The sequence below is a fragment of the Sceloporus occidentalis genome, unplaced genomic scaffold (assembly GCF_023333645.1).
Source record: "Sceloporus occidentalis isolate IW3139 unplaced genomic scaffold, rSceOcc1.0.p SCAF_34, whole genome shotgun sequence".
Classification (NCBI taxonomy): Eukaryota; Metazoa; Chordata; class Lepidosauria; order Squamata; family Phrynosomatidae; genus Sceloporus; species Sceloporus occidentalis.
Genome location: NW_028317014.1, coordinates 4,581,778 through 4,605,450, shown reverse-complemented (window position 1 = coordinate 4,605,450; position 23,673 = coordinate 4,581,778). Strand labels below are relative to the sequence as shown.

Genomic DNA, 23,673 nt, shown 5'->3' with positions numbered 1-23,673 from the left:
ATTCCAGTGGTAGCTATGGCGATTGCAGCAATATGCACCAAGATTATCCTTTAGAGATAACCCACATTGGTTGCTTCGAAACAGGAACAGAGTGGGGGGGAGATCAGCCCTGGCACTCGATCAGTGAATGATAAATCACAGTGTGCAGCCATGGCTTAAGGAAATATCGGCCTCCTGAGCAGCCTCAGATGTATTCTGCTGGGTCGGTGGAACTATCACGCATTTGCCCAGAGTGCCCAATTGTTAGCCCAGGTCTGCTTTAAACCTGGTGCAGCCTAGCTGTAGACTCTCCTAGAGTCACGCATTGCACAGCAATGTTTTTTTCTTCTGTGGAAGAGAAAGGGTTAACCTACTTTCCTGTATTGTTTGTGAAAAATCTTATGAATGAAGCTGTTGAGAATGTGGGCTGTTGCGCGACTACATTATTAAGCCTTTGAGTGCAGGTGACATGGGCTGTAAGTGGCTCTTAACACCTCTTTGGCACTCGAAGGTTTAAAAACAGACAAGACCATTGCTTGCAGAAGTCAGATTAATAGGAACTTTTATGCTCACGCACATTCAATAGACGAAAGAGAACATTTCTAGCAGAACTGCCTAGAGCTAGTTATTCTCCGATATCAGACTTCCTTCCACGAGGTCTTCGTCGGCCGTCCACTGCAAGCTGCTTACTACAACTAAACTAATAGAAACTCAGAGTTAAGGGGACAGACACATTATTTTTTTACATGCCTTTACTAATATAGAAAAATTGAAGCCCCAGTCCAGACATGGATCACTGGTGGGTTTAATCCTATTGCTGGCTGCTAGGGGAGAATGCCCTAATAGTCAAACGCTGAGACACATCAGATGACAGCAAACGGCTGTGAGAATCAGATGACAGCAAACGGCTATGAGAATAACATGGTGTTCCCTAACGCAAACTCTGCTTTGGCTTTTACAGAAACAGTGATCAGGGAAGCAAATGCTTCCCTGACGGAAGAAAAAAAAAAAACCTCTTTAATAGTCTGTTGGCGTCTTGCAAAGTTTAGCTGCATAACCGAGTACGGCATCCAAATCGTCATACACCGAACACATGGCTTCATACGCTATCAAACTATCTGCTGAGCTTCTACCTACACGTTCATCTCCGTTTCTTTTGCTCACTCAGTAGCCAGACATGAGATTTGTAGACACCGAGGCTTGCAGACACTCATGACATTAGACATCTTGTAAAATCTTGCCTGTTTCCCTTGGAATAATGATGGATCACACGCATGTCTCCTGGGAACAAAAGTACGCGGTAACATTGAACATATCAAAGTGTATGCTAATAGTATGTTTTAGATGTCATTAGAGGCAGGCTCTGCTTCTCTAGTAGTGGTCTGTAAAACATAGCTTAACATTTAACAAATCCATTGCATATTGCATATCAAAAAGCATTTTTTTACACTCTCTTGCTAGCGCGCATTTGAGAGGGCCTCGCGTTTTCTAACTTGGATTTCAGATCAGCGGATTTCTCAAAAAATCTTACAAGTGGAGGTTCATTTAATAAGGAGGCGAGGATTTGTTCAAATGCGAAAGACCATTCCGTGGTTTGTGTGGAAGGCTGTGGCATTGCGGTTTCAGTCTGCCGGAGAGACTCGTTCCCCGGAGTCATATCTGCGGCTTCGGCGCTGGTCCCCGGCACTGAGCTCCTGGTCGGCGAAGCGGAATTCTGCAGTTTTCTCCCAACTTCCTCCATTCGGAGGAGAAGACTGGTTACGGCAGCAATGGCTCGATACAGTAACTCTTCTTCAGGATCTCCGTGAAACAGGTTGTACAGGGTCTTTGAAAACTGAATGAACTGCGTCTGGCAAAAGGATTTTATAAAGCAGAATATGAATGATGAGTATCAACAAATCCAGTGATCTTATAATGTTATACAGAAGTATTATGGGGGTTAGCCCAGTATAAGCTACAGTATAAACTTCACTAGCCATGTATTCCAATGACATAATGCTTCTTAAACTGGCATTGTGTTTGACGAGGACAGATCAGCTAACCTGCTTTAGGTTTGTGTCTCTTAGGGCCACAAAAGATAATACCAGGAGATTCACAAGCCCTGCTGGAAAGTGTAGAATGGATATCTAAGGACACCACAGACTGGCTATCTGTGTCAGTAGCACAGTTATAGAAATACTGCTCGGAGAATCTGCACTCACCTGATTCATTCTTGGCAGGTCTTTGATGCTCTCTTCTTTGCGTACCAGCTCGTCTTGCCATTGTCTAAGATATGCCTGAATATCAATCTTCCCTTTACCTGTAAAAATGAAAATCAAAAGCGGTCACTTAAAGCACCAGGGGGAAAAGTAATATTTCTCTAGCAAACCTCTACGTGCAGAAATATAGATGGAACATTTATGGGTTTTTTTTGCTAATCAGCCCCACATCACAGCAAATCTGTAATGCGTGCATAGATCATGACCATGTTCCATAGATCCTCTCTAGACAGAACGACGCAGACCTGAAATAAAGGTTGAGGACAGGTGTTATTTTGAATTCCTGAAAGTTACCTTTTTCGGGACTCCTAGTTTTGTCTTCAGTATTTGCGTTTTCTGTTGGTGAAGTTACTGATGGTACAAAATAAAAATCATATTTTATTGATTTATCAGTAATTAAAAGATAACTGATGAAGAATCAGAAAACCGATGAAGAGTTTATAGACCTATTAGGGCACAATCACTAAGCTTCAAATAGGGGTGGGAGTAAAATCAGTAAGGGATTCGATTAAGAATTGATCCAACAGACCAAGAGCGAATGGAAATGTATGCTTATCCAAAGGGATTTAACTCCAACATTTCTAAATATGAATTCAAATCATTCAAAGACTAAACTACTATAAAAATAATAATCCATACAAGAAGTGAACTGTCTCTCGTTATCACCTCTTGCATGCACTTTCTTGCTAATACAGTACAGGACCTCAAGTTAACTCTAAAGTCAATGCATACACTTTAATACGATCATAATTACCATGGAGGTTGCTGAAATGCATCAGGTCTTCTTTGGAAAGTTTGGCTTCTTCTGAGGGGCTTATACTTCCCACTTCAGTAAAAGCTAGAACAAGAGCAATAATACTTCATCACAAATACTACTAGTAGCAAAACAATTCTTTAACCTGCAACAAAAGGTAATTCAACCAAAATATTTAACTAGTAACTAAATCCCAGTAAGCAATTTGTTAAGATTTAGCTTTAGAAAATGGCAAAGATGACACAGCTCAGCACTGGGTAATGTCTGCTGTTATAGGTGAAGGAACATAGCGTTTTACCTTTACCTGCAAACTACATCCATTAACCATTGTGTAATGCAAACGCTGTAAACCTTTACACCGTGTACTTCTATAACTTTCGATATTATGGCCTGTTAAGTAAGTTATCAATCCTGTGAAGACATCGAGAGGAGGCTGACTGGTAATAAGTAACCCAATATACATTTATAAAAACCGTGAGGAATTGTAAAAAAAACCAAACAAGTAAAAGTGAGCGATGAGGAAGGACGTGGAAGAAAAAAAGAGGAGTGGACAGAGAGGAGAAAAAAATGGAAAGACAGAGCAGAAGTGAACACCTTTCATCATGGGGGATGTGGCTGGTATTCTGTTGTTCTCTGAAAACTTGTTAAATACTACAATTTATGGCAACAGCAAAACAAGTCTTTGTTTGGGCCATGGATAGCTCAGATGCACCATATAAACAACATAGAAAAATACAAGAAATTGTTGAAGAGGTCATTTGACCCAAAACCAAGGATACTGGACACTTATATTACTTAATGGGGGAAACAAATCCTTTGAACGTACCTGGAGGTATGTGCATTTTAAAGAGTAACTTGAGCCTGTCGGTAAGACTTCCATTGAACATCATGTCTGCATATTAAAAACAATAGGTAGGTTATTAAAGGAAAAACCAGCGCATGTGTGCTACACAGCCAAAACACTTTCTCTTTATAAACAAAAAACAGATTTCTCCAACATATAAAATGTTAACATTTCTTGCTCCATCTACTCCTGCTTATTCTGTTTATTTCTATACTCTGTGTTTGCCCCTCTATCCTACTCTTCATCCAGCTGTTCTTCTTCCTCTGAACCTACCAAGCTCAGTGGGCCGTCAGTAGGGTGGTGGGTAGCACCTGTCCAGCAGGTAACTGGACAAATGGCGTGGGGTGCGTTAACGACACCTATGGTATTAGGCCTGGAAAACTACAGAACGGCATTTCATACTTAAACACGTGCCACGTTTTTTTTTTTTAACTAGAATTCAAATTCAAGTGGTAACTCTCACTTACCAAATGCCAATGAAAATTCTTTGAAATTGATGAGGCCATCAGAGTTCTCATCCATTAAACGGAAGGTCCACAGGGCAAGAGAGTCCACGTTGGCTGAATATGCCCAAGGGCTGAGTAGGTGGTAGAGAGTTCGGAACTGCTGGCAGTCTATGTGGTACTGCTCCAGGTAGGGGAGACTTGGGTCATGGTGTCTAAGAATACTGCTGTTCGTGCTCCAGTAACACGATAAAAAGTGTTCTCTCTTAAGAGAAATAATATCAAATAATTAATGAATAGAATATAGAGCCAACTGAATTACATAACCATCATCTGATCTTATAGTGACCAGTATCATCTGATCTTATAGACCACTACAGTGATCTGATAGTGGTGGCAATTACTGTATATTAGCATATTTACCTATGCTATAGCAATATTTATTGAGTAATTTGGAATATAAAGTTAGCTCTGAGACTATTGCCAAAATACTGCAGCCATGAGCATTGCAAGAAGATGCAAGAAGGTTTGGGCATGCCCTTCAGGGGGGTTTCTGCGGTCCACAGACCATCTAAAAACTCATACTTTCAATTACATGATATGATTTTAAAGATGTCTGTTCCCCAAGCTCATACTTAATGGTAAGTTGGGTTTAAGGTATTTGGTTAGGGCCGTTCATTTGCTGCTATAACTTAACACTGTGTGGATGTGTGTGTGTGTATATTATTTATTTTTAATAAAATCACAGCACAAATGTATTCCTTTACCTTTAAAATGTCTGTAAACTTCCGTAAGTAGTCATTTATATTCTAATTTGATTAGTTCTTAATGCTTAGCTTGGACATTAATGTCAGGATTATATTACAACTAAGTTCTATGATCAGACACTGCATTTCATTCTAGAATACCTTAAATAAATAATAAAGTTCTTCCAAATCACCAGAACTGAATTTTACTTCCTGCAACACAACTCGAACCTGTTGAAATATAAGCAGATAGTAAAACAAAACGGTATACGGTGTTAAATATGTGTATCTGCGCAGAGAACACTGTAAATTAGATCACATTAGCACGCTTACAAAACAATTAATGAAAATGCATAAAATGGTTCTAGAACACGACAGGGAATTTATTTATCTGAGATAGTAAAAGGAAGGCTACATTCAGTCAATGACATGTCCAATTATTAAGTGACAATATATGGTACTAATTAGCTGAGCAGGACTGTAATAGGGCATACCTGGCAGCTAATGTCTATGACCGGCATGCTAGACTAAGGAGCAACTTTGATCAATTCATTTTAAAATACCAACAAGATCTGCTGGGACACTGGATGCCATTTTCACCCAGGGAATTATTAATGCTTTATACCTATGATTGTTTCTTAATAAACAGTTCTTCACATACTCCCACACAAACTTGCTCTAACACCCATTCGCTCTAACACCTTAAACGCCGTCCCACGCGGCACCCACCTTAGCTGGCCCTGAATGGCAGCGGATAACATCCAAACATCAGTCTCCGAGTTTGTGTATACTCACCACATTCTGCTTAGTTGTGCTTTCTAACGTCTGGATGACGTAAAGCTTGTTCCTCCTGCGCAAACTTTCTACGTCCTCATAGCGAATTGCCCCAAATTTCTACAAGAAAAAAAAAAATGAGCCAGTTAGCTTGTCAAACATAGTGGCTCTGAAACACTGAATAAAATTTTTTTTTGATAAGCCTCAGTGTGTTACGAATGTTAGTGATGTAATATTAAATTGCACTGTTATGAAATGATATACAGTAACCCTAGAGCTATCAGTCCAGAAATGCAATAAACGTACCTCGTTTGATTCCCTGATTAAATGTGTAATTTCCACTTTTGTGTTGCTGCCTTTTTTTTCCGGGCTGGACGACGCTTGCTGCACTGTTGACGGCAGAGGGCTGTCCTTGTTGATGACATTGTCAAAGAACCTAAAGGCAACAAGATCCTTTACTAACACGTACACATTATGAAATCTAAAGCTTTTGATCCAGCATGGCAAGGACATACATGTCTGTATTTAGTCTGGGTTTCAGAAAGACTCATTTATGTTAAAACACAAACCAGTCAGAGCTGATATACGTTTTTAAAGCTACGTGATACAGGGTGGCTTCTCCTTAATACAGATTTATGACGGCTTAATTTATTCAATGGATTGTTACTTAAGACCGAAGTCGAGATTAACGTGAATACATCCACATCGGTGTTAATGCAGCTTTATTGGAGTCTGTTTGAAAATGGTGGATATTATGGACATTCAACTCCATGATAATCACGATAAAAAGGTTTAAAGTGTTTGGCTTTTATACAGAGAACTTTCTACACGTTAAGAGTTAATGAAATAAATATATAAATAGCAATACACTTACCTATGTGACAATGAGTTTCCCCATCACTACAGACGTTATTATTAGCTGTCCCTACAATACTACAGAACCCTCATAAAAACAAACATTCTGCTTTTATTTATTACATATTTACTAAATACCCCCTCCCAGTTATTTATTTATTGTTGAGCAAGTCTGTTCTAGTTGGGAGCAAGAAAAGGGCTGTACAGAGTACTATATGATACATAATTATGTATACTGTGTAAAATATGTGCATGTTACTAAATATGCAGGTCATTTATGATAAAGAAGTACTTCCCCAGGTGTTAATACTGCGAGAGACAGTAATTTTATTATAAGCACAAATGTACATACTGCCCCACACCCCAAATCATTCTTTTTCCAAATAAATGTTTGATGCTATTCCACAAAAGGGCTGTGGTTTCCTCTCTCTCAGTGTACGGGGTTTCATGAGTTACCTGTTCAGAATGGTGACAGCTTCGGCATCGTCTTTACAGACAAGCAGTTTTTCAATATTGAAGTCTAAGACGGCCAGTCCCAGCTGCAGGATAGCTTTGATCCCGTCGTAGAAGAAACAATCTACAACATTGACTGCACTTTCAATGGGAAGAACGCTAATGAAGAGGGTCAAAAACCAAGAAAGAGAAACTGAGGAAAAGAACGTCATGTCTGTCATGTGGTCTGTGAGTTGGGGCAAATAATCTTTGATAAGCTCCTCAAAGACAGCCTGATCCACCAAGGCACCTAGAAAAGATCAAGGAAGTATCAGAAGTTACAAGTGCTGACAGACTAACCTCCCAGATGAAGAAACAAGAACTAACAAGCCATGAAGACAATTCTCCAAAAGTTTTTCTAAATTTCAACCAGATGTATACATTGTATCCACAGCTCTCCCCCTTCAAAGCAAGAATATAGTAGTACCGCTACAGTCTTGGGGTCTGAAGTGGCATACAATCCTCACAAAGTTAAAATTGAGCACAAAGAGTTCTGTCCAACTAAACAATTGGATTTCTGGATTGCTTTTTGTTTTTTTTAAAACAGCACACAAACATTTGTTTGATCAGATATAAGGACTCCCTGACGTGATTGATCCCTTAAAGCACATACATCCAAACCCAATATACTTCATTTTGTATTTAATTTGGTAAACAAAGTTCTACAGGGCCCTCCTTTGAAACATTTCTCCACTCTTTACAATAATATATTAATCTTGGCATCTGCAGCTTTCGCCCATTCACCATTCCCTAAAATCAGACTACATGTCCTGCTTCATTCTCACCACTTGCTGTATTCCGCACACTGAATATATGAAGCTGGTCACTAGGGTTATTTTTTTACCTATGGATCTCAGGAATGAAGAATCATATAAATCATATGTTAAATCATATCCCGGCTGTAACATTTCACCTTACAGACATATACATTGTGAAGGATTTAACCTTAAGGAGATGACACAAGTTGACTTTGCAAAATGCAACATTAAAAAAGTGAAAGGTCTGACCACGGCTTCAACTATACATCTATCTATCTACCTATCTATCTGTCTATCTATCAAAGATTAGTACAGAGGGGTATACCGACATACTGATACATTTGTTTAGTGCCATGGTGTAGGACTATCACATGTGAAATATGCAGGGATAGGCTTTTCATAATATATTCTTAAATCTGTGAGATGAAATGTTTTAACTCATCTACGGTGACTATATTCTGAAAAGTAATGGATGTTTTTGGTGGCCACTGTAAAAGTGATATTGCTGTGCGACTGCAGAACACGGAAGATACTTGCAGGCTACCTTTTCACACCGATTCCCCAAACCTCAACTGCATGGGTTGTTATACAAACTTATATATAAGGTAACCATAATATGCAAAAATAATACTAATAATAAAACAACGGCAAATACCTATGATTCTACGATTAAAGTAATCCGGAAGCATTCTTTCACACACTGCAACAAGAAGCCAAAATGCTTCCTCTTCTTTGGCATAGAGGAGTAAAACAGAAGTCAGAATGTTCATTGCCTGGCAAACAACAGAAAGAGAAAATTCATATTACTTACGTCTGGAAGTGATCACCTGCCCTGTGCTTATTAGTGGCATATGTATCACTCTGAAATGGGAATTCCATCTCATCAGCACTGATCACAAGTCAATATTTAGTGAATAATCCTCAGAAAGGTACATTTCAGAGACACATATTCACGTACACATTGTACACAACATAGGCCATTCTACCTGATGGTGGCCTAATGTTGGGCAAGAGTGCTGTATATTCTTTTCTAACACCACAGTAAGTCTGACCAGGAATCCAAATATAAGATTACCCACATTGCCCTAAGTAAAGCCAGCCTTGTTCTCTTGATACTGGGCCCTCCAACATCCAACAGCTGATGCTGCATCCACCCAGAGCCTTCCTAGTGAGATATGTTATTACTCAATAGGAAAGCAGATACCTACAGATACCAGATACCTACCCTCTGGGAGGAAGAAACAGACTTGCAGGTAAGCAGTTATTCACGGATTATAAATGTTCATGAATCCCCTGTGTACCTGCATGCACACGTGAGAGAACATGCTGCGAGATCAGCTAACCTGACAATATCCAATTTTGGGATTCCTGTACGCGTAGGCAGTCAGCACTCTCCTTAATGCGGAGATTCCAGTGTCGCTCTGGAAGGCAGGGTGCTCAGGCAAGGATCTACGTAGATCTCGTTCAATCTCATCAGTAGCCAAGGTGCACGTCCCTAAAGACTTCTCCACCACTTCTGCGTAGTATCCGGGATTAGCTGCCATATCATTAACAGCGCCTACAAATTTGCATTGAAAACCTGTTATTTAGGATTAAAAATACAAATCCCCTATGAAATGAATGACTTGTTTACATCTAAATCTCTGAAGAAGGCCTAACTATAAGGAAGAATGTTACACATAAAGTGTAGGAGTCAGGAATAATCTGGAGGGTGATGAATATTGCCTTTTTTTCTCATAATATAAACGCAATGCTATAGTTGTTCCCTATATCTATTTACAGGTTCATAGCTAACATCCCAGTAGCGAATTAATTTAGATAAAACAAGTTATATAAGCACCGAATTACTTGTTATCTGAAGTGTTTATAATGACAGAGACATTTAGACACTAATTAAAATATTAAAGTAAAATTGACTCTCGCCATAAGGTTTACCTGAGAACAGTAACCAAAGCTCCCCTCTTAATGTTTCTGGAATTCCTCTCACAACTAAATTCCGCGTTCTTTTAGTCCGGAACATGCTAACTCCGCGCCCACATTCTGTAAACAGGATCTTCCAGGACTGCTCCTTCATTTTTTCTTTCAGCTGTAACAGATTTCAGATTGGTCATTAAATGATCAGTCAATCACCGCATCAACAGCAACAATAAAAGGAAGAACGGAAGGCTCTGAAAATGTAGCCTAGTATGCTGTATGGTAATAAAGTATAAAAATAGAAGCAATTTATTTACCATTTTGGGGTCAAGGTTTTCTGCATCCTGAGGATGAAACACCGTCATTAAAGCTTCTGTGCTTACAGTTTTGCTGGTGCCCTTCTGTGCAGCCATTGGGTGTTCTTCAAGAAATTCAGATGGATTATCGGTATAACCAGTCTGGAAAACGAGAGTCAAACATGATGAAGCATGTCTCCAGTTCCCAGTTCATTGAAGAGAACTCAGCTACTTAAGCATCTGCTTTCTTTGCTCATACGGTAGGGCTGGCCCATTATGGAACAACCTTGGGATATGCATAATGTTAAACTATAGGTATTATACCCATTATTATTATTAGGTATTTATAGGTATTCCCTATTGTTACACTGCAAGATCTTTGGTACTTGGACCATCTGAGTGTATTTAGTAGAACTATGTATCCGCTTCACTGTCTAGAACACTCTATACAAATATTGTACCGCTTACATCTTCAGCTCAGTGATGTTGAATTCTGATACAAATTCCTTTATAAGCAATATTCATGAAGATGACCTAGAATGTGTATTACCTCGGAGTAAGCGGCATGCTGTGGACTTGTAACTGCACATTTCCCTCGTAATCTCATCACTAGAGTTTCAAAATCTCGAACGTCGGTAAAGCGGAATATTTTCTTGCCTTTGGTGCTAATAGTAACAGCCCTGGTTACTGCATCTGATTTTTCGATACCTACAACCTAGAACGGTAAAGCAAAAAAGCGGTGTATGTCACGGGAGGAACTGTATGTGGGGAAGAGGAGTGAGTCCCACTATGTTATACACAAGCCTATATTTTAGAGAAGTAAATCGGGGCAGAATGTCCTGTCTACATAATCAACCATAGTCAACCACCACCTAACTCTATAGCGTCTCTTGGCACAACAGTTCACTGGTCCAGTGGAAGGGAAAACCCAACATACTGTGTACTGCAATCAAAGATTTGCCACAGAGCAAGCCGCATTGATATTTTAATTGCTACATCAGTGCTTCTTTGTAGGATTAAGAATTGAATTAGAGAAAAGGGTGTTTTGCACTTAGCAGTTTGGATGCAAAGGAAACACAAAAGACAAAGTTTAGTCAGTGCAGAGAGGACATTTGTTATCTTCTAGAGAGGCTAAAATGTGTGAGGACTAACTGAACGTAAAGGAAAGGTCATAAAACATCTAAAGAATTCACCGTGTGGTTACAGGATAAAGAAGTAAAAGGACTTCTTGCACAGTTGTGGTTGAGACCAATGTTATGGATGATGACCTACAAATGCTTGGCTGAATTATACCTTGATGTCAGATATGATTTTAATCTAAGAAAGCACCGCACAATCCTCAGCCGAGAGACTTCTCTGAATGGAACGGGCTTCAAAGGAAATAATGTGTGGTTTTAAGGTATAGGTATCCCAAATCATATTACCACAAGTATAGACCATTATCTACTAAAAATGATCACTGGACCACGGAGCAGAAGGTGGTCTGGTCTGAAGGATCACGTTTTCTCTTACATCACGTGGATGGCCGGGTGCGTCACTCACCTGGAGAACACATGGCACCAGGATGCATCCATGGAGGCCGCACCTCGCAACTTACAGGACTTAAATGATCTGCTAATGTCTTGGTGCAGATAGCACAGCACACCTTCAGAGGTCTAGTGGAGTTCATACTTCTACGGGTCAGGGCTGTTTTGGTGGCAAAAGGGGGACCTAGACAATATTTGGCGGGTGGTCATAATGTTATGGCTGATGTACGGTGTATATGTTTGTTTTGTGCAATGAGCTGCAAAGTATATGATTTAGGAAAGATGAAAAATTCATCCAATGTATTATGGTGGTAGAAAGCTGTGAACATAATTTCTGTCACTTTGGCAGTTCATTGGCCACCAAAGATTAAAAGTAAATCAATGTACATTTGTTTATGTACGTGCATGTGGACAGTGTACTGGTGATTAAATAGTGCATGGATTTAAGCAGAAATATCTATACAACTACACCTTACCTCTCTTAGAGGAATGACTGTACTACATAAATTGCTATCGTGGCTCGCAAAGCAAATGTAGTTTTCGGAAACGCACATCTTCCCCAAGGTATTGAGGTGACTGAACGGTATCCAGAGGAAGCACTCGTGAACTTCTTTCAGAGTCTCTTCCCTCGGCAGTCGGAAGTAGGTGGTGAAGTGCTCGCTGTGGGCTCGGCCCTCCAGGCCTCTAGTGGACAGCAGGACAATTTAATTTACGGGCGTTCAGTATTGGCCCTTGGAATCAAATCTGACACAGACAAGAACACTGTATACATAGCGAATGACGAACACATCCCAAAAGGAAAGAGCAATGCTTCAGAGAACAGGTCGATCCCACAGCAATAACTGCAATCCATCGTGGCTAATGTGTATAGGGGGGCATGGCTGATGCTGAATTAGATAATTAAAAATATTGGCTGCAATATAAAATAAAACTACCGCTTTTTTTTATACGTCTTTGCTAATGTCTTTGGTAAAACCAAAATGGATACAATTACGGTATATTGGTACATATGAAGATGGAAGGTCTGGTTGAAGGTGATAGCTTTCATTGAAACAACACAGAAAAAGATTTCTCCTGAAGAAGAGATTCTAAAGTCCCGGAGGTTTAACTGACATGTCATCTCTTTTCTATGCTGGCTCAGCCAAAGGTATCACCTTTTTACCAAAACCTGAAATAAATGGCCCCATCACAGCCGTACAGTCTGCTGTTCTGAAATAACACTTTTAATCATCTGGAAGTTTGCCTTTTGCTACCCAGCTGGTATTTTACCAGCAAAATACGACAAACGTCACATCCAATGACCACCCTAAGAAAAATCATGGCAGGTATTTTTTCCCAGAAAGGTACGACACCCTATTTATATTTAATTCAGAAGTAGAAATGTCCAGGCTCCTTTCCTCTAAGGTTAAACTAATGCAGAAACCAGTACAAACACTGGTATCAAATTCACAAAAAGACGTGTACCTGCCAAGAGCACAATTAAAATATCTGGGTCACAGAACAATGCAGCTTCATGAAATCACCTGCGCAGACCTTTCACAATGAGGATGAAATGTCACGCTGCTCACTCGCTGCCCGTAATCTGCTTGTAACGTAGCTTCTGGTTCAATGATTACCTGGAACACTTCCATGGAGTGCCTGGATTTAACAACAGCCCCGAAAGAACCTATCTGCGGCACGGGGCGTTCAAAAGAACCAGAGAGCATTTCCAGCGTCTTTGTGATGGATCAACATGACAGATCAGATCACTTGGGATTCATTGACCAAGTCAAAGTCAAAGTGGGACCTTACTAGCCCTAATCCATGTTTTCACATATTTACAACCAGTGCTGGCAGCTATTTCCCACTGCTATACACGGGAGCTGACATTTTGCTGCATCTATAAAATATTGTTGATGGATTACAGCAAGCATGTTACTTAAATATGCATCAAAGATCAAAAGATCATCTTATTTGGAAATCCTCAGCATACTCATCTGTTAATATTATAAACCGCCATTTCAAGATACAGTAAAATGTATTTTTATCTAACCTCTAGATTGTAACCACGCTTAAGCAGGGCCCTCATTACCTCTTGTTTCTCTAAGTCAAATTGTTATGTGATGTACTACTTGTAAAGTCCTGCTTACCCATTGTACGGCGCTGCAGAATATGAAACAATAAAGAATAATAACAACATGTCCTAATATCGGAACAGTACTATCCAAAAAACTCTTACAGCCACAAACAATCAATATTCCCGAACAGTCTTAAAGATTATTTCATACAGATATTTGATCTAAAAGGGGTGTATGGTGACAATCCAATATACTTTACTAGAAACCAAGCCTGACCACCCTTCTCTACAGAACATACATGTTTTAGATATGTTACCCTACATACGAAGTGCACTTTTGGATAGAAAAGGCTGAACACGACCTATCGACGTACCGTTTGGTAATCTGAAAGGGATCATTCAGCACCGGGTCTGTTTCGAATTTCTCCTTGTCAAACAGTCTCCTTACAGCGTAACTCGCCAGCTGCTCCATCAGCAGGAACGTTTCATTGATGTGCAAGAACATTGAAAAATAATGATCCTCTCCGCCTGAACACACGTGTATACTCTCCGTGAGCAAGACGGTAGCAGTCTTCTCGAGTTTGGAGAGTTCGTCCCATGAGATGATCAGCTTCACTGGGGACATAGCAAGAAAACAAAAAAAATCTTTGATTTAATCTTTATGATTCCATCTGTCCTTATTTTTTCTTTTTTTTTTAATGAATCTGAAACAACACTAACTCGAGACACACAAGGAACTTAACTGAGCATAATGTGTAAATACTGCATTCAAATAAATATAAAGTGTAAAAGCGGGACACTTAAAAACAATAAAATAGTATTATACCCTCATATCCTGTAAGATGTCCTCGTTCTGCAAATCTATGTCATTCTGTGCTGCTCTATGTGTTTTACATTTCTGCCTTTGGAAGCATTTGGTTGCATATTGAATATTATTTTTTAGTATTTCAACTTAAGTGCTGGAGTAAGAAACACTAGTAATCCTAGAGACCCCCCCCCCCCCAAAAAAAAACCCCTAACATTGTATTAAATACAATAGATTGTAACCAATATATAATGTTTTGACCATTAGTGATCTGGTTAACCACGAATGCAGTTCCTGCAGCTTATAACAGATCACTACTGTGCAAATCATGTAATGCACCACAGGGTTACAAGTGCAAACCACGTAACATGTAATGTGATTTGTACCGTGTTCTCTTTTAGGGTAAATGTTCCCCTTTAAACTTATTTACATACCCAGTTCCTTTACTTTTTTCATATGTTGATTTATTTCATGTTCCAGGAAGGTCAAATCACTTGAAAAGTCATTTTTAAAGAGCTCTTTATTCATGGTTACAAGAGATGCTGCCAACATGCAACTTCATAGGTGGGATGAGTAACCACCTGCCCCAATAAACTAAAAACAGGTGTCAAGAGGGTGTTGATGGCTCTGCAAATCAGTACACCTTCTCCTGTATGCATGCAAGGCAAAGAGATCTGGATCAATGAAATCTACCCCATGGCTCCTCAAACATACCATGAATGAACTGGCTGAAGGGCCAGATTATGTGGAGCCATGGAGCAGATGAACAGTGGTATGTGCGGCTGGAGTCAGATTTCGTATATCTTGCTTTCCTTGGCCACAAAGTACTGCACTTTCTCACTCCAGACCAATGCAATGGTGAGTATACAATAGGAAAGGATGCAACCGCTGGAATGAGAAACCCAAAAACATTCCAGCAGAGGGCACCCGGGCACGCAAATCAGTATTACATTGGGTTAGTATCCCTTTTCTCCAGCTCTAATTCCCAATGGTCGGCGCACAATACTTACTCTCAGAGCCCAGCAAAAAGGAGTAGAAACTGAGAAAGTTGGTACTGAGATACAGCCAGCCCTGGCACGGTACTCTTCCTCTCCAGTAACTGCATGAGTAGTAGGTCACTAATTTCTCCTGATCTGGCAATCCAAAGCATTTTTCAAATTTCATAAGAGCCTCTCTAAATTTATCCGGATCCTCTTCTTTTATGAAAGAACCCTTTCCCTCCTCTGCAATGAGACCCTAAAAGAAAATGAGAAAGTAAAGAAGTACGATTATTCTTATCTTAGTCAACTTGTTAATAAAGCTTGCCCAATACTATGACAATGCAGTCTTCTTGGGTTATTTTCCCCAAAACAAGGAAAAATGGCAGATATCAACCACTCAAGAAACACGAGTGTTTAAGTACTGGTGTTGTTCAGCTCATCATCTTGTGAACCGAGTCTGAATGAAAGAAGCTATTCAGATATTCAGACAATCAACCCCATGCAATGAGTGACCAGTAAACACAAGAAAATAAAATAGAAACAAAAAGTCTTATGTCAGATAAACAATATTGCCCATATGTAATCATTATGATAAAGATACTGCGAAAACCAAAAAGATTTTTGCAATTTTTAACCCCATCTCCCCCAAATTTTCCTAAAACTGTTTATCCCAAAGGCATTAAAAAGATCTAAAAAAGTGTGGTTATTTATTATTGAAATCTGATTGTGTAATAACTGTCCTGAATTGGACTGAATTGCTATAAAGCCCCATCATATGAACTCCTGCTAGTTAAATACACTTACTCTGATCTTTCCTTGTACAAAACTGGTTATGTCATCACTTGAGTCAAACACTGACAAGGTCTTCATAACATTGAGCTCCAACCACTGCCAGTGTTTTAAAATCTCTTCCTTGTTGCCTCCTAAATAAAATAAAGACATTATTACTCTAATGGTCACACCATTTTTCTAGTGAAAATAATAACATAGCATAGTAAATGACTGGGCCTTGTGGGATTTACTCATCCAGTCATCAATCTGTTTGCCGGAAAATAAATAGTAATAAGTCTGATTGCCGGAGTGATGATTATTTTATTTTCAATGCGCTGCGGAGAATGTTTTTTTTTGTGATTTTTAAAAATACAGCATAGAAAGAAAATGTAATGCGGAATAATCCTTTCCTAACACATCTCCATAATCTCCATGGCTACGTGAGAAATGGTCCTGTCGTAGTCCTTTGCAAAAACATGATCAGTTTTGGGGGTGGGTGGAATTTGTTGAGAAAAGGAGAGCAAAGGTTTCAGACGTTTATATTATTTAACTATAATAAACCTTTAGCAGAGGTAGAGAAGACAAAAATAATGGCATTGGAAAAGAGTAGTACATTTCTTTTTGTTTCTAGCGAGAATAGTTTACTTTATATTTTATACTTTGTTCCCTGCACGACGTGGCACCTTATGTAACCAACTGATCATATACAGTATCCCTCTGAGAAATGTTTTTGTATATGGATTCCAGAAATTCCAAAAATACACATTATAAAATGTCTAATAATTAGGCTTAATCTTTTAGTCTAAGCAATAAGAGTCAGTACTCGTATTCCTATTTAGTGTTTTCAGCTATTTCAGCCATACAGACCACGGACAGCTTTACGAAATCAAGCACAGAGCCCAACTCCCCATCCGAATACCGGCGGTACAAAGACCCACACTAGAGAGCTCAGTGACTTTAAACTTGGTATCCTCAGGATGTCACCTTTCCAACAAATGAGTTTTCCAAATCTGAGCCCTGCTAGAGTTGCCCCGGTCAGTCAAAGTGGTAGGCCACACAAAGTCACAGAAAGGGACCTCCGAGTGTTAAAGAGCATATGTCTGTCCCCCAGATGCTAATTCCCCAGCAAGCTCCAAAATGCCTCTGGAAGCAACATATGGTGCAAATGTCTGCTGTACTAGAAAGCCTTGAAAGAAAGTCTGGGACAGAGGTGCAGAAGACAGATAACTCCACATGGACAGCGGTTTCCTCCTTAATGGGACTCGTCAGCATGAGGTTGGGTATTGACTTACTGCTTGAGGCTTGGAGCAATATGTAAAGTCCATGTACTAAATGTATATATAGAGGCATAAGGTGATCATTGTTGTCCTTATTTACATATACCTACACAGAATCCCTTGCAGAGGTGATGGCACTACAAGATTTATGTGGGAAAAGAGTGTTTAACAATGCCCTTTCTAGTCCTTAGAGTGGAGGGGTTTTCCATCACCTTTACCCCACCACAATGTATGTTGTGTGCAACACTACAGCACAAAGACATTCACTGCAGTTCTGTAGTTCCACACCTGTGGCAACAGTTTTGAGAAGGCCCTTTCCTTTTTCTGCATGACAATGCACTCACACACAAAGCAAGGAACATACAGAACAGGTTTGTCGAGATCAGACTGGAAGAACTTGGCTGGCCTACCCTGAGCCTGACCATAACCGACGGGAGCCAGGTTAAATTGCCCAACGTCAGTACTCAGCCCCACTTAGCCTCTTGTAACTGATTAGAAGTCAGCACATACTTTAGGACACTTAGTATATACTAAATACCACTAAACTGGCTTCACGTCTCTAGGAACATTGTTGGGTGAGAAGCTGCATGGCTGAAACCTACTTTGGAAACTAAGTTGTAGCAGAACTAAAACTGCCTTGGTGTTGGTCAAACTATACGCACAATCCTTGAGATACGTGAATTTCAATCTCATAGCAGCTCGAGAGCAGTGTGTTGGTTGCAAATCCTTAACTGTCTCTGGGGTGGCAGAATAATAATATAAATATATATATATATATATAAGGTAAATTATCTTTCGCATGCTTTTAGGGGAGAATGACAGGGAAAGCTGAAACTTCTAAAGGCACTATGAGATATAATAAGGATATTGGGGAAGTCAGCCTAAGGTAATACCATCACACTCTTCTGCTGTATGAAAGGTTATCTTATCACCATAGCAACAGCCCAATGTTCCATTGGATGTATGGTTATAAGGCTATCTCAAAATTAAAGAACCTATGTTTCAAATATTTTGGTGAAACCCATCTTCACAGTGTAAAAAATATTGTCACATAAATGTCCAAGTCCCTACAATTGTTACAAAATGTCTGAAAATACCAATATTGGGACTCCAGGGAGGTATGCATTACTCATAGACAATTTTATTTTAATGCTCCTGCTCACCAGGAACTGTGTCTGAACAAGTCTTGAAAGTGTATCTGACTGTACATCTAATTTTGATTATTCCGTCCCACTAAAAGTTTTTGCTAACACGTTAAGACTATAATATTATATATTTTTTATATATTTGTTGCCAACTTTATTAGGGTGAGAAGCGCAGACAGTTTTTTGTTTTTGTATAATATTATGATTATTTGGTACTCACCACATGCTATAGACCAGTAAACCTGTGAATCTGGGGTTTGATGGAGAATACGGAAAGGTGCTACCTTGGCAGTGGAATCTAAAACCGAGTCAAGGGTCCCTACAAGAAGACCTGTCAAGAGGACAAACAAAACATTCAAGATTAAGTTGACCTGCTGATTTAAAAGAAATATAAACTCTGTTAAAAAAAGTAATTACTATTGTACTACAAGCTCCATCTGCGCCGATGCATGAAATGATCCTCTCCCCAAAAACATAGTAACAAAATGTTCTTGGTTGCCTCCTTCTAAATGAACATATGTAATTAAATTATCCGCTACTTATATACCCTATATTATGGTTATAAGGTGCCTTTTATTATACCAGGAGAAGGAGTGAAGGCTGATTGATAAAGCAGGTTACAAACATTTGTGTTTTGGTTGGATCAACAAATGAGATAAATTGAATGCTACATCAATCATCCCCCTGTTTGTCAGCTCATACCGCTGAAACTGCGAACATAAAGCCCGTGATACTGCGAAGAGAAGACGGTTCTTACAACCAGCCAGTCAAACAATTTGGAAACAAAGCCGCTCATATTTCTGTCTACAAGCATGAAGGAATCAAAGAAAAATATCCACATTTCAGTGACCCTTCCCTGATGTCTTAAAAGAAAACCACCCAAATATTCTATTCAATTCAGCCCTAAAGCAGATCTGCCACTTATACCTAAATGTTAAATGAACGCATACGATGGCATTTGCATATTAAAATAAATAATATTTTATTAAAATACCATGGAAAAAAGATACTCTGTATGACCAAAAGTATGTGGACACCTGATCATCACACCTATATGAGCTTGATGGTCATCCCATTCCAAAACCATTGGTATTAACATGGAGTCGGCTCTCTCTCTCTGCCGCTGTAAAAGTCTTCACTCTTCTGGGAAGATTTTGGAGTGTTTCTGTAGGCATTTTTGCCCATTCATCCAGTAGAGCATTTGTGAGGTCAGGTGCTGATTTTGGACGAGAAGGCCTGGCTCGCCATTGGCATTGCAAGTCATCCCAGTGAAGTTAAAGCCACTCAGGCTCCTAGCAAGACTCATCGAACCATGTCTTTACGGACCTTGTTTTGTGCACGGGGTCACAGTCATACTGGAACAGGAAAGGGTCTCCTTTAACCAGGTGCCACGAAGTTGGAGTCATGGAAGTTGGTGTCTATGGAGATGGCTGTCTATCTGCTTGATTTTACACAAGTTATCAATCGGTGTGACTGAAACTAAACTCATTAATTAGAAGGAGTGTCTACATACATTTGGTCATAGAGTGTAATCTGCGTGATAATTCCTCTCCATTGAGGTGCTGCTTGTTGTTGACTGGTTCATCCAGCCATTGTAATGGTGGGGTGAGAAGAAGGGACTACAAAAAATACATTCATCGAGAAGTAGCAACAGTTCCTCTATAAAAGCGATTATGACTACCCTGAATCTAAGTCCAGACCAAGGAGTGATTAAGGTTTGGACCTTTACAGCCCTCAAACTCTTATGTTTAATCACTTGTGGGACCTAACTCTGTAATGTTTTTATCATTCATCTGGTTACAAGTGGTAGCATCTGTCACGGTCTTAGCAAAAACATGGTGTGTTTGTACCCCTGGAAAATTGAAATCTAGCCCTGCGCTCATCTCTGGTTTTTGGTATTATTGATGCAAACAATGTACCCTGCAGTGGAAATGTGATGTGCGTGGAGAAGCTTTTTTGGGGAAACGAGGTATAGGGCAAAGGAAATTCATGTATCTGTTGACTTGGGTAAAAGGATAAATATAAGAAAGAAGCTGAAAGAAGCTGAGCAGCCATTGAATGTAAGATTATTCATCCGCTGATATAACTCTGTTGGTGTCATCATTCACAAAGTTCTTCCATCCCACGCACAGCAAACGTACAGAGGCATCACTTTAGTCTCATATAACCGCAGAGTGTTAAATAATTCACGATAATGCACTAATCTTATGTTTCTAGCCTGTGTGGGAGGATATCCCGGTTTCCTAAACTGATTTTGCTGCTACCAGAATCTTCATTAAATAAATGAAAAGAAGAAAAATGTATGTACAGCCTGTTAACTATGTATACACTTACCTAGCCGAAGTTACAAAAGCGGCCCCTCTGCCGTATAACAGGGTGCCTGATCACCTGTGACAATGGCGTTCTGCTGTCATTTTCATTTAATTCTCATTTACGGTACCCACTCAAATATATATATGCTTTTTTTCTCAGGACAAGAAGGGCTTTCTTTAGATACCATTATTTTGATCGTATCATATGATGTTTTACAAAAAAGGGGGGAAATGGAGGGGGGGGGGGACTTTCTGACTGTTATTTGAAACGTTTTTACTCACCTACCAAAAATAACGAAAACAACTACTAAATGCATTCTAATATTGTCCTGAGTATAGAAATACACATTTTTTTTTAATGTTTTTTGCAAGTTATAGAACAATAAGTACATATAGTGTATTTTATAAGGGTGTAAAATGCCCACTTACACTCTACACTACATCACTGATCTCCCCAACTGGCCCATTACAATTTGGCACAGTCCTCCATAATTAGAAGGACTGGACAGCGGCACAGAGGAGGAGGCAGGCCATAACAAAATGAAACGATACTTTCTAAATTGCAAAACATCATTAATTACTTTTAATGGTCTAAACTATCATTTAGGTTAAGATGAGGAAGGGAATGTAGGTCCTGTATACAACAAGAGAGTCCAGCAGCACTGACCCCCATATACATATCATTTTATAGCAGAAAAAGCTATGTTGTAATATACGCAGTATATATTAAACATTGGTGTTTTCATTAGAAATAAAACAAAGTATGTTAGCATTATTAACAGGAACAAGACAAAGCCAGCGTTATTATCCACCTGCCATTATACGTAATACACGGTATGTAATAAGTCAGCGAGGGTTAAAATGTGTCCTGTTCCCTTGTCTTTCCCCAAGTGGACTGCCTTCTATCTATCTGTGCTTAAGCTCACTATAAAAACCAAGAAGAGCATGCAGCTGGTATGTACTTGTCTGCCAAGCCATACTGAGTGCCTGATGCTACCGCCGCTATAAAGACACAACACTAGCAGTCTGTGTTCCAAATAAGAAACGCCCCCGCTATCTGCAGTAACAACATACGCAATCAGTGTGCCAAGTGAAACATTTAGAAACCATTTACTAAATCTTTAGGTTACATCCCATGTAATGTGTCAGGAAGCAAGAACACAGAACACCGTAACACAATTCGAGCAACATAGAATCTGACGGCAGATAAGAACCATTCGGCCCATTTTTCCTGATATAAAAACTTACACCTTAATCAGTCCTTGGTCTTATATTCAGGATAGCTTTATGCCTGTCCCATTTATGTTTAAATTCCCTTACTGTATTACCCTCTACCACTTATGCTTGGAGACTATTCAATTTATTGACAGCCCTCTAAGTAAAGTAAAACTTCCTAACGTTACATCTGAGCCTCCAACTCTCTAGTTCTCAATCTATGCAAAGTTAATTGTTGGATACGTGTAAGAAGCAATCCTGGTGCATAGTGATGCAGTCACCATAGCAACCATCCGCATATTCCTGCTGCTCGTCATTTGCCTCCTTACACTTGCATTGCCTTCTATGTATAAATCTTAGTTGCCTGAGAACCCCTGAAAGTAGCAATTTATGTGATTTTTTATTACATTAGTTCCATAGTCATAGACCATTATGAATGGTGCTAAAAAAACACAACTAATAATACAAGAGCATCATCTGAAAAAATAACAATCTAATATATATATATATATATATATTTATATGTCATAAAAAATATACATGTTGGAGTCATGGGGTGAGCATTCAAAGTATTCTTGAAACAATGCATGAAAATATTATAATTCCTGAAACAAAAAACACATGATTTACATATACTGTATATATGTTTATTGCGTATTTATATGTTTATATATATATATATATATATATATAACATATAAATACGCAATAAACAAAGTAATTCGTATAACTGCACATATTTAATATGGATAATGTAGTCTCATTAGCCTTCACGTTATTTAGACTGCTGTAATAATATAGTGAAGTTATGAGCTGACTATTCCACATGCTGCAGACCATCGCACATATGCAGCAAGAATAATAAAGAATAATATCCCAGCGGGGGTGGTTACCTGTCAGACCCCCTCCCTCTTCTCCATACCCCCTCCTTCTCTGCAGCACAAAGTAGGGATTGGACTGCTCCGTCACCCACAGCTTCAACGCATTCTTTAGCAGAACCTCCTCCGGTCTGAGCCACATCTTGTCGGTACCGGTCGCATCTCTTCCTGCCCATCCCGGGCTCCGCCGACACGTAAGCAGCAAACCTGCCAGGACGGTGGAGTCGCTGAAGGACGCCGGGGGCTGTAGTCTTGCGCCCCTGTTTAACCAATAGGAACATAGTGTGCTTAGGACTACATCTCCCGGAATGCAACGTTGCATGTTAAAGCGCCCGCTTCTTTATCCGTCACACAGCGATGTGCTGGGTGGCTGGTGGTTGGTGTAGGGCATATGGCAGGGTCAGGGTGGCTTCCAGGTATCTTTGACACTGCTGAAACTCCACTCTTGATATTAAAATGCACTCTATAACAGAGAAAGACATATATATACACTCATAGGACAAATGGTGCCGGCACAAACAGGCAGTATGTGTCAGTTATCTAAACAATGTCCAGACACTTCCTCAATGTTTGACCCAATGAGATAGAAAATACC

The 23,673-nt window shown here is 39.5% G+C and overlaps 1 protein-coding gene across 1 annotated transcript; it reads right to left on the bottom strand.

The window, feature by feature from the left end:
* Nucleotides 1-1,423: 1,423 nt before the first annotated feature.
* On the bottom strand, nt 1,424-23,220 carry LOC149298170 (TBC1 domain family member 8B-like). Its single transcript, XM_089487792.1, has 21 exons — nt 23,094-23,220; nt 18,894-19,004; nt 16,285-16,403; nt 15,511-15,736; nt 14,070-14,310; nt 12,116-12,323; nt 10,664-10,828; nt 10,135-10,275; nt 9,839-9,989; nt 9,247-9,461; nt 8,559-8,676; nt 7,110-7,395; nt 6,105-6,234; nt 5,820-5,918; nt 5,187-5,255; nt 4,303-4,543; nt 3,818-3,883; nt 2,992-3,075; nt 2,532-2,588; nt 2,181-2,278; nt 1,424-1,828 (listed from the first exon to the last, which is right to left on the bottom strand). Exons 1-21 carry the CDS (start codon nt 23,218-23,220, stop codon nt 1,424-1,426), a joined length of 3,357 nt encoding a protein of 1,118 aa, XP_089343918.1.
* Between the last annotated feature and the right edge of the window lie 453 nt (nt 23,221-23,673).